The following is a 12,450-nucleotide window of genomic DNA, read 5'->3' as shown; positions in this document are numbered from 1 at the left end:
CCAACAAGTGTTTTCTTCTTGCGGAAATGACGACCAAATTTAACAAAGATTTGTATACGAAGATGAGATCAAAGAAGGATGAGTTGCTGTCCAGCATCGGGAAAAGGGCAATGCGTATCACAAGGAAGGGCCCTTCGGCTACTCCACTGGCCTCCGTCACTCCCATTGTCTCTGGTACTGAGACGGTGAGGACGGCCTCTCCAGCCACTTTGGTTGAAGAGATCCCTACTCCTGTTTCCAAAAGGCCTTGGGTGACCGACAAAGGGAAGGAGAAAGCCGATTCCCATCCATCTTGCGTTTGGGATGACGAGGGCCTGGCGGTGGAAAGGGCGCACAGGGTCGTGACTGCCGAGGACTTGAAGGCCATTTTCGGCGTGTCCTTCAACGAGGTTACGACTCGCCACGTCCATAAATTAGTTCAAGGAACATGCTCATGCAACTTTTAGTCTCCCTCTCTTTTATTTATTTATTTATTTTTTTTATCGTTGTACTGACGGCTTCAATGTTCTTTTCAGGTGTTGGGAGAGAGCCTTCATATTACTTCTGAGTACCTTACCCAAAAGGCCAAGGTGGCGTCTTTAACATCCAGGATGGAGGCGTTGGATTTGGAGAATTCCATGATGAAGAAGTCACTTATTAATTCTATGGACGAGGCCAACACTATGAAGGAAAAAATTAAGACCATGAGTGACGACATCAGGGTTGAGCGTTAGCTGAACCTGGAGAAGGATGAGCAGCTTCTAGGAGCCAAGGAGAGACTCAAGACTATTGCCGCTCGGTCCATTGAGGTGTTTCAATAGACTGACGAGTACAACACAGTGCTTTTCAGTTGATACTTCAAGGGTTTTGAGCTCCTGAGGAGGTATCTCATCAAGCATCCTACTGGAGTTGATCTGGAGAACTTGGACCTTGAAGAGGTGGACAAGGAAATGTCAATTGACGAGGCTACCCAGTCTTCGGCTCCTGAGGATGATGCTCCTGAGAATGTTCCTGTTAATGACGCTTCTACTGGTGATGATGTTGCTGCTGACGCTTGAACTTATTACTTGAAAAGATTTTTTTTTTTAATTTTTTTTATCTATTTTGAGAACAATATCTTAACCCAGTGTTTATGGGTCTTTCGTCTAGATGTAAAGACAATGGCAATTGCCCGCTGTTTTTGGGCTTCAATTAAACTAGCAATTGCATACTTGTTAGCCATTTCTATTCCTGTAGTTTCCTTTTTGTGTCAATGCTTTGTGCTTAGCAAGAGAATTTTTAGTTGAGACCCTTCCCTTTCTTCGTCAACAGCTTTTAGTCGTGACCTTTCAAAAGATGCTCTCTCTTGAGCATGTTTGTTGCAAGGTTCTTGTCTCTTTTGAATCCGTCAGTAACTTATATCCTTCAAGACGAAATCTTGTAACTTAGCTATTTTTTTGTGTGACTTACACCCATTTAAGGAATCTCATCATATTTATGGATTTGTCAGTAACTTACATCCTTCAAGGTGGAATCTTGTTACTTAGCTAAAATTTTTGTGACTTACACCCATTCAAGGGATCTTGTCATATTTATGGATTCGTCAGTAACTTACATCCATCAAGGCGGAATCTTGTTACTTAGCTAAAATTTTTGTGACTTACACCCATTTAAAGGATCTTGTCATGTTTGTGGCTTCTTTAGTAACTTACATCCGTCAAGGCGGAATCTTGTTACTTTGCCAAAATTTTTGTGACTTACACCCATTTAAGGGATCTTGTCATGCTTATGGTTTCGTTAGTAACTTACATCCGTCAAGGTGGAGTCTTGTTACTTTGCCAAAATTTTTGTGACTTACACCCATTTAAGGGATCTTGTCATGTTTGTGGCTTCTTTAGTAACTTACATTTGTCAAGGTGGAATCTTGTTACTTTGCCAAAATTTTTGTGACTTACACTCATTTAAGGGATCTTGTCATGCTTATGGCTTCATTAGTAACTTACATCCGTCAAGGTGGAGTCTTGTTACTTTGCCAAAATTTTTGTGACTTACACCCATTTAAGGGATCTTGTCATGTTTGTGGCTTCTTTAGTAACTTACATTTGTCAAGGTGGAATCTTGTTACTTTGCCAAAATTTTTGTGACTTACACCCATTTAAGGGATCTTGTCATGCTTATGGCTTCGTCAGTAACTTACATCTGTCAAGATAGAATCTTGTTACTTTGCCAAAATTTTTGTGACTTACACCCATTTAAGGGATCTTGTCATGCTTATGGCTTCGTCAGTAACTTATGTCCGTCAAGGCGGAATCTTGTTACTTTGCCAAAATTTTTGTGACTTATACCCATTTAAGGGATCTTATCATGCTTATGGGTTTGTCAGTAACTTACATCCGTCAAGGTGGAATCTTGTTACTTAGCCATTTATTTTTAATTTTTAATTTTTAATTTTTTTTTATTTTTACTGGATCTGCTTGCACTAAAATATTGGTTGAATAGTCTTTTTTATTTCTATCAAGAATAAATACAATTGTCTATTACATCTATTGGTGGTATTTCTTCAAGTGCTCAATGTTCCATGGTCGTGGAAGCCTCTACTCGTCCATGGTTTCTAGGTGATAGTTGCCTTGTCGGGAATAACTGACGACCTGGTAGGGTCCTTCACATGTGGGGCCGAGTTTTCCTTGGGTAGGGTCTCTGGTTGCTGGGGTGACCTTGCACAGGAGGAGGTCTCCTATGTCGAATCGTCTGAGCTTCACTCTTTTGTTGTAATACTCAGCCATCTTCTATTGGTACTTCGTCATCTTGTCAAAGGTTTTCTCTCTCACTTCGTCTAAGCAATCTAGGTTGACTCGTAGCTGGTCATCATTATCTTTCTCATGGAACATTTCTCGCCTGGTGCTGGTTATTCCCACCTCAACTGGGATTATTGCCTCAGTACTATAGGTGAGTCGGAAGGGGGTTTCTCTTGTAAGGGTTCTTGCCGTGGTCCTATAGGCCCACAAGACGCTGGACAATTCTTCCAGCCAGGCATCTTTTGCATCGTCTAACTTGGCCTTGATTATCTTGAGCAGTGTCCAATTCATTACCTTCGTTTGTCCGTTTGCCTGTGGATGTCTCGGGGATGAGAACTGGTTCTTGATCCCTACGTCTGAACAGAAATCCCTAAAGCTTTGATTATCGTACTATTGCCCATTATCTGATATGATCGTCCGTGGAATCCTGAACCTGCAGATTATGTTTTTTCACACAAAGTTCTGGATCCTGGCTCTAGTGATGGTTGTTAGCGCCTCTGCTTCGACCCACTTTGTGAAATAATTAATGGCGACTAAAAGGAATTTTACACGTCCTTTACCTTGAGGCAGTGGGCCAACGATATCAATTCCCCATTGTGCAAAGGGCCATGGGGAAGATATTGTCGTTAGTCTTTCCGCTGGAAGGCGTTGGATGTTCCCAAACCTTTGGCACTTGTCACACCTCTTGAAGACCTCCCTTGCATCTATCTACATTGTGGGCCAGAAATAACTTATTCTGATAATTTTATTTACCAGCAATTTAGGGCCTGCATGGTTTCTGCAAACTCCTTCATGGATCTCTTCTAGAATATATTTGGCTTCTTCTTCATCAACACACTTCAAGTAAGGCATGGAAAAGCCTCTCTTGTATAGTGTGTCGTTAGGAATCGTGAATCTGGCTGCTCTCCTCCTGATCTTTCTGGCTTCCTCGACATCATGAGGGAAATGCCTATCCTGAAGAAAGGATATGATTGATGTAATCCAGCTACCTGCACTCTGGATTGCGAAAGTGGAGATCTCTTCGATGTTGGGGCGTTTCTGGACCTCCGTCATCAGGCCCATGCTCATCGCTCCTTCTTCCGACGAGGCTAGCTTCGCAACTTCGTCTACTACCATGTTCTGGCTTCTGGGAATCTGTATAAATTCTACATTATCAAAGTTTTGAGTCAAATGTTTCGTCAGTCTGAGGTATCTCTGCATTCGCTCCTCCTTTGCTTCGTATTCTTCCTTAATCTGCTCTATCACGAGCTTTGAATCATTCTGGACTAGCAAGTTCTTAGCTCCGAGTGCCTTACCAACCCTTAATCCCGTCAGTATTCCTTCGTACTCAGCTTTATTATTGGTAGCCGGGAATTTTAGTTGAACTCCATATTTGAGCACTTCTCTGTCAGGGGTAGTTATGACGACCCCTACTCCCCCCCTTCTTTGGGCTGACAAACCATCGGTCTGTACTGTCTGCCGTTCTATTTCATTGGTAAAGTTGTCATCGTCCGAAAGGGTGAACTCGGTGATGAAGTCCGCTAAGGCTTGCACCTTAATGGCTGTCTTGGGGTGATACTCAATATCGAACTGGCTGAGTTCAATCGCCCACTGGACCATTCTCCCTGCTGCTTCATGCTTGTTCATGGACTTCCTGATGGGTTGATCCGTCATCACCAGGATGGGGTTCGCCTGAAAGTATGGTCGTAATTTACGCAAGGCCACTATTAACGCGAAGGCAATTTTTTCAATCCTAGGGTACTTAGCTTCTGCACCTTGGAAAGCTTGACTGATGTAGTAAATTAGGAGTTGCTTTCTTTCCTCTTCTCGAATGAGGGCTGTGCTTACGACCGTGGTTGAGACTGCCAAATACAAATATAAATTTTCCCCTTCCTTGGATGGACTCAAGAGGGGTGGATTACTCAGGTATCGTTTGAGTTCATGAAAGGCTGCTTCACATTCGTCAGTCCAGGCAAAGGTCTGCTTCAAGGTCTTGAAGAAGGGCATGCATTTGTTCGTCGCTCTAGAGACGAACTTGTTGAGAGCTGCAATCCTCCTGGTGAGCTTCTGGACCTCTTTGATGGTCTTGGGCGATGTCATGTTGAGTATGGCCTGCATCTTCTCCGGATTTGCTTCTATCCCCCTTTGGGACACCATAAATCCCAAGAATTTCTTCGAGGATACGCCAAAGGCACGTTTGCTGGGATTCAACTTCATTTGGTATTGTCTGAGGGTGGCAAAAGTCTCCTTCAGGTCGTCCAGGTGGGCAAGTTCTTCTCTACTCTTGACAAGCATATCATCCACATACACCTCCATATTCCTGCCAATTTGCTTACTGAACATCTTGTTCACTAACCTCTGGTAGGTTGCTCTTGCATTCTTCAGCTCGAAAGACATCACCTTGTAGCAATAGAGCCCCTGACTTGTGATGAAAGCAGTTTTCTCCTGACCTTCTTCAGCCATTCTTATTTGGTTGTACCCTGAGAAAGTATCCATGAATGTCAGTAACTTATGCCCGGTTGTAGAATCCACTAACTGGTCTATTCTTGGTAAAGGGAAATTGTTTTTCGGGCAGACTTTGTTCTGGTCTGTGAAGTCTACACACATTCTCCATTTCCCATTTGCTTTTTTCACTAGGACGACATTCGCGAGCCAATCAGGATAGTAGACCTCTCGGATAAAGCCTACTGATAATAGTTTGTTAACCTCGTTTGTAATCGCTTGGTTCCATTCTGGGGCGAAGACTCGTCGTCTTTGTTGTACAGGCTTTCTCTCCGGATCTACGTTCAGCTTATAATGAATAACTTTTGGAGATATGCCTGGCATGTCTTCGTGAGTCTAAGCAAAGACGTCCAGGTTTTCTTTAAGGAACTGGACGAGCCGTGTTTTCATCTCAGGACTTAGCATCGTCCCTATTCTTGTCGTCTTTGTTGCCTCTCCTTCAACCAGTTCCACTGTCTCCAAGGTCTCCACTTTATCCTTTTCTTTCTCCTTGATCATCCATGTATGATTCTCCTTTACGGCCAACACGGCCTGGTAGCATTCCTTGGCCAGGACTTGATCTCCTTTTACCTCGCCGACACCGTTCTCAATTGGGAATTTTATCTTTAAGCAATAGGTGGACGTGACTGACTTTCACCGATTGAGCGTGGGTCTCCCAATGATCACATTGTAAGATGAGGGGCAATCTATCACTAAGAAGTTTAATTGGCGTGTCAACTGCTTTGGGTAGGTTCCCACCGTCACTGTCAAAGTTACTATACTTTTAGGATATACTCTGTCCCCACTGAAACTGACGAGGGGGGAATCAAATAGGCGTAGTCTCTTTGGGTCTAACTTTAGCTGTTGGAAAGCAGGAAGGTAGATGATGTCCGCGGAGCTCCCATTGTCCACGAGGATTCTCTTGGTATTGAATCCCTCTATCGTGAGCATTATGACCAGGGGGTCGTTGTGAGGTTGCTTCACTCCTCTAACATCTTCTTCACTGAATGGCATGTTCTGGTTCGTCCATCTTTGTTTAAATGGGGGTGTCGTGTGCACGCTGTTCACCTGCCTCTGACATGCTTTCTTGAGAGACCTGAATGACCCACCCGTGGATGGCCCACCTGTGATCGTCATTATTTCCCCGATCACGGTTTGTGGTCGTTGAGACGTGTGATCCTCATCTTTGGGCGAGAACCTACGCTGGTTTTTATCATTGTCTCTAAACCTGCTGGATTCTCCCTTCTTCACATACTTCTACATTTTTCCTTTCCGTATCAATTCCTCTATGTACTCCTTTAGGTCCCGGCAATCTTCTGTATAGTGACCATCGTCCTTGTGGAACCGGCATTACTTCTTCTTGTCTCGAACGTTGGGGGATGAAAGTAATGGCCTTGGCCATTTGAGGTAATGCTCGTCCTTAATCTGTGCCAAAATTTTGTTAACAGGCATAACTAAAGGAGTGAATTTTACCATTCGAGGAGTTTTTTTGTCTCTCCGTTTACTCCCGTCGCTAGTTCGGCGATCTGGACGCTCCCTTTTTTGTCCTTTACGATAGTCCTCCTTCTTTCCCTTGTCTGTTGGCTTTTCTACATTTCTTATGGCGACTAGTGCTTTTTCAGCATTCATGTACTTCTATGCCTTCAGAAGCATCTCTATCATCGTCTTAGAAGGATTCTTCGCGAGTGACATCACGAACTCTCTAGACTTCAGCCCTGCCTTAAAGGTCGTCAATTGCACTTTGTTGTCAACTTCGTCTACCTCCAAGGTCTCCCTCGTGAATTGTTTCACATACGACCTAAGGGTTTCTTTCTCCCCTTGTCTAATAGTAAGCAAGTGGTCCGCTGGCCTCTTGGGGCGTTGTCTCCCGACGAAGTGGCGCAAAAAGGCGTTGTTCAACTGCTCGAAGTTATCGATGGCCGAAGTTGGCAACTTCGTGAACCACTCCCTTGTAGCTCCTTTGAGAGTGGTAGGGAAGGAATGGCACAATATTTCATCAGGAGGCTGTTGAAGGCCTAGTGTCATTTTGAAGGTGTTGAGGTGGTCCTAGGGATCCTTAAGTCCATCAAACGGTTCAAGTTGGGGCAATCGAAATTTTGACGGCACTGGGCACTCAAGGACGGTAGTAGTGAAGGGAGAGTCTGTTGCCCTGACCATTCTATCTAGGCTTCGGTCTGTCTTCTCCTTAATGGCGTTCCTTAGCTCGTCCATCTCCTACCTCATCTCTCGGAGAAGATCTGAGTTCCGCTCATCTGGAGTAACAGGCCCTTGATGGTCACTTCTTCTACGGCTATCTCCCTCATCCTCCTAATTGGCTTTGGATTGATTCTCCTCCTGTTGAAGCCGTAGCCTTATTTCTTGATTTTGCCTAGTGAGATCTTCAATGGTGGCCGCTAGAGCCTGGACTTGCTGAACCAACGTGGTTGTGTCCTGATTAGACTCCATCTGGATATATAGAAGTTGATAGGAACTACGTTTTCGGATCGGAGCACGAAAATGTCACTTCCCCATAGACAGTGCCAAACTGATGAGGTATTGACTCATCAGTCATAACGAACACGTCCAGATGGAGTACGATATTCGTCTACGATGCCGTGGAAATAACAATCTCTCACGATGGTCACCGGTGTGATGCCTGCCACAACACCTCTGATGCCAAAGTTAGTATAAGAAGCTTATAGTGAATAAAGGAGTATAAAAATAACAAGGGATTTAGTTTATGTGTCAATGTACCTTCTGTTGGAGGGGTGAGGGCTATATATATACATTCTCTTAGCTCCTAGCCGTTATGGCTGTTATAGTGGTTTTAATGCTCCTTTGAGTAATGCCTCTTCCCCAGTAATGTGGATTTTAATGGTCTTCCAACGGTTTGCCCAGCTGGCCTTTTGATTGCCTGCCTTATTTATTGATCGTATTGAATGGCTTCTTTACCTTCGTAAGAGGTGTAGTTGTTTCGTCTGTCAAGGTTACTTTGTCAATATCAATGACTCTGTCCAAGGAGGTTGACTTCGTCAGTCCTGTCACTAATAATCCTTAACAAGGTTTCATCCTCAACCCTAATTATAAATTTAGCTACTCATAGTAATTGAAAGAAAACAAAAACTTAAAATACTAAACATTAAACTAGACAAATAAATAAAACTAACTATTATGGAAGAAAACCAAAGAGGTAGCCACAGCTGCAGCTCTCTATACGTTCAGCCCTCAGCCCTAGCACTAGCCTCCCTAAATTTTGCTCTAAAAAGCCTTTAAATAGGTCAAGGAATCCTATTACAAGTTGAATTCCCGTTTGGAGAAAATCCCAGATTTTTACGCTTCACTTAATCGACGATTTTGGCCCATTTAACGTCAGAATTTGGACTTTTGGTGAACTAAAAAGTTGTAGCCTTTAAGTTAACTTTCTAGCCCAACTTGAATCATCTCGATTGGATATCTGAGCCGAAAGTTATGCTAAAAATACTAACTAATGTGCAGTCTGGAATCCTAATCTGAATTGGGCTTGGATTTGGTGCAAATTTCCTTTGATTCCTTGCTCCAATTGGACTTAAATTTAATTGGGTTGGTCTTTTCTTGAATTCATGCCTGGCTGGATGCAAGTTGGCTTGATTCAATTGGCCTAGCCCCACTTTGCATATAAAACCCTTGTTACCTACAACACAAAGATATTATATAATCAGTCACAAAATATCATAAAAGTAAGGCTAAATATGTAGATATGTGAGTACTTTATTGTATATATTTCATGCACATCAAGATTTATGAATTAGAAATCACTATGCACTATTGTAATGACAATAACCAATGAAAACACAAGTAATAGCTCTTGGTCCTATCTCTATCCTTTAGGAATAGGAACTACCACCACCACCTTCACCAGACACCCCCATAATTAAAGAATTTATAGCAAGGCGATCACCCTTTCCATAATTCACAAGGCGTCTTAGTGGGTTTCTTTTGAGACATCTCATTGAAAATATAAATAATGGGAAAATCTAGTTTCCCTCCACAAGTTCTACGGTAATCAAAGAACTTATCACATTCATTGAGTTATTTCACAACTTATTCTTATAAAGAATGAACATCTCTAATGTCTCATCATTGTTACTTAGTAAGCACTTATAAGAGCCTGTTGCACATTCCAAATTTTAGACAACCCAAACATGTCAACTAAGGCATGTAACTTATATTTCATCCAAAGAAATATTACAAAACATATGTTGGTATATACATGTATGTAATTAAATAATGCTATACGTGCTCAAATACAATAATCATGTATTCTCCATATCAATACAAAAAAAAAAAAAAATTGTATCTTAATCTTTATAATAAATAACACTTTTAGCCTAGGGATGAACTATACTCTATATCTGAGAGTGAAACCCCATAATTATAACCTCATTAGTGTGCAACTCGTCTAATTCTTTTTCAAATTTGAAGCTATCAAATGTTGGGCTTATATCCTCACTTTTTTTTTTTTTTTTTTGAAGAATACTTTTGAAATTATTAATAATAGCTCTTGTAATGTTATTTTAATTATCAATTAATAATACAAAGCTAACCAGTGACTATGATGACAGCCACAACCAAAAGATAATAATTCATTAATTAACCCCATACAACATTGCACATAAAAGACCAAGGACATGTTATTAGCATTAATGACATATTTAATTGTCATTTACATCTATAACCTTGATATCAAAGTTCGCATTATACAACCATTGTGTCTATATAAATCTGTAATATGCCAACAGACCATCGTATCCACGCACAAATTCAGAATAACTGATCACTGTAGAACACAGTTTCTTGATCACATTTCAACAAAACAATCTAATGTATATATCACAAACTGGTTTAATATCAAAGTTATGAAAGACCTCGTATATTAAAATATGCCAAGACTAAGAGCAAAGATAACAGTGATCTTCTAATGAATAGAACAATCCGATTGGCAATATCACACAATAAACAAATATATAATATTTGTAATATCCAATACAAAGTTCACTGATTAATAATAACTGTAATATACTGTTAAGGCCAATCTAATAAAGCAAGCAAAGATTAAAACTTGTACAAAGGACAAGAACTTATATACCATTGCAAGATTAGCATTTAGCAACAGTACACGTTTAACATTCAAGATTATCAATCAAACGTGTCGTCCAATCAAAATCAAAATCAAATGTAACTTGCAATCATTAAAGATTAACCATTAACTTGCAATCATTTTGAAAAACCGTATCATATCAAACCATTAATCTCGCAGAGTTACAGTACGATTTCGCGAAACTGCCCAGGACTCAAAAGATTTAATATAGCACAGCAATACATGCCGATACACACAGCAATCACAAAAATAAATTAAGAAAGAGAAAATCTGCTTTAAGATTGTTGCAATTTACTTTTGTGATTAAGAAAACATGAACAACATACAAATCTAATTATAAACAATAACAAAAAAAATATGTGATAGATAAAAACAATATATATATATATATATATATATTTATATATATAAAAGAAGAAATCTACAAAATAATAAAAAACTCATACACCAAATACGTGAAGGATAAATGATATAGATCAAGTTTTGTGTTTGACACAATCTCCTAAAAGCAGATTTCGTCCATCACACAATCTGTTATACTCTGAAACTCAAAGGCGTGTCAGTCTCCCAGGATAAAATATCTACAGCACAGAGAAGAAGCTATTAAGATAAGTGCCCTAAAATCCTATTGTATGCCATGTATGACATTATGTTCTATGTAATAAAGTTGTTTTATTATTATTTAAAATAATGGTAATATGAATATTTAGACATTATTATATATTCCATGAGATGCATAGTATGTGATTTATGTGATTTAGTCACAGAAGATATAAATCACAATTTTTTTGTAAACTCAGAATTTTAGTTAGTAGTCGGTGATGAAATTGGGCATTTCATCTGCGAAAACTATAACATATCAACTAAGATGATTTATCTTGATCATGGAAGTGAAGACTTCTAGTTAATATGTTGATATGTTTTAAGTGTTAAGACATATTGAACTGGATCATTGTGAGATTTATTATTCTACTAACGACTGTCAAATGAATAATAAATCTCACGATTTCTATTTACATGAACTCTCAAGTCTAAGAGAATAATGAACCTGATCATGAAGTGTAGGTTACTTTGATATATCCAAAGTGAGATCTAAAGTCATGATCAAAATCTCATTATGTTGGACAATCACATTTAATGTTAAAGAAACATATATTTTCAAGATGAAATTCATAATTTCTTAACGGAAATATAAAATATTTCATTGAGATAAGTTGAATGAGTTTGGTTATTTAGAGTGTTTAGTATATATTTATGAAATTGAATTTCATAAATATATGATGAATGACTTAAAAGATTAAACCAGGTGCTCAAGGATTAAGATGTAGTAATCTTCAAAGTGGCAATTAACATTCATGACTTTGTATTATTACGAATATTTTAATGAAGGGGTTGAATGTATAATAAAATCTTTGTATATAATTTATTAATAAGGCTTAGAGTGCAATTATATTTATATAGTGATATTAAATATAATTAATGGTAATTTTGGGCTTGTCAAAAGTTGATAGAAAGACCCAATTGGAATGACCCAAAAGGTTAGCCTAATTAGATAATTAGTTATATATAAGGAGAGAAACATGTAGAATTTAGTCATGTATGAAAATGGTGTGTATGTGAGTGTAAGCCACTCTCTTATTTTCCCTTAAACACATACGTATAAACTGATTGAGAGATCACACTTCTTGGGCATAAGTGGAATTGAAGTGAAGATTAAAAGTGTTCCCAAGTACTTTTAATTTTTGGTTTTGAATTTCACTACACCAATGTACGCTTTCTTGTTTTGAAATTCTGAAATTTATATAGTACATGTTATCAATTGCAAATGAAGAAGATCCGTTATTTTTCCACTTTGTACGTTTTGTATACGATACAAACTATGTTTTTCCAACAGAAGCATACAAAGTCCGTGCTTTGCGAACTAAACTATTTCTCTTTCTCTCTCTTTGACTCAAATGCTAATGTACAAAATATTCTCTCTAGGAGAGTTTCTCCACAATTTTTTTTTCATGAATGATGGATTATAAATATATACATTACTAAACAGACACACTGTTTCAAAAATAACTGCTGTATATAAACTTATTGACTCAAAAAAAAAAAATTATTATTATTATTTGG

General features: G+C 39.2%; 1 protein-coding gene across 1 annotated transcript; it reads right to left on the bottom strand.

The window, feature by feature from the left end:
• Positions 1–6,848: 6,848 nt before the first annotated feature.
• On the bottom strand, positions 6,849–7,238 carry LOC115985908. Its single transcript, XM_031108797.1, has one exon. It carries the CDS (start codon positions 7,236–7,238, stop codon positions 6,849–6,851), a length of 390 nt encoding a protein of 129 aa, XP_030964657.1.
• Positions 7,239–12,450: the final 5,212 nt, after the last annotated feature.

The sequence above is a fragment of the Quercus lobata genome, chromosome 4 (assembly GCF_001633185.2).
Source record: "Quercus lobata isolate SW786 chromosome 4, ValleyOak3.0 Primary Assembly, whole genome shotgun sequence".
Classification (NCBI taxonomy): Eukaryota; Viridiplantae; Streptophyta; class Magnoliopsida; order Fagales; family Fagaceae; genus Quercus; species Quercus lobata.
The sequence above is the reverse complement of the archived record's forward strand: the minus strand, read 5'-3'. Positions and strand labels throughout refer to the sequence as shown.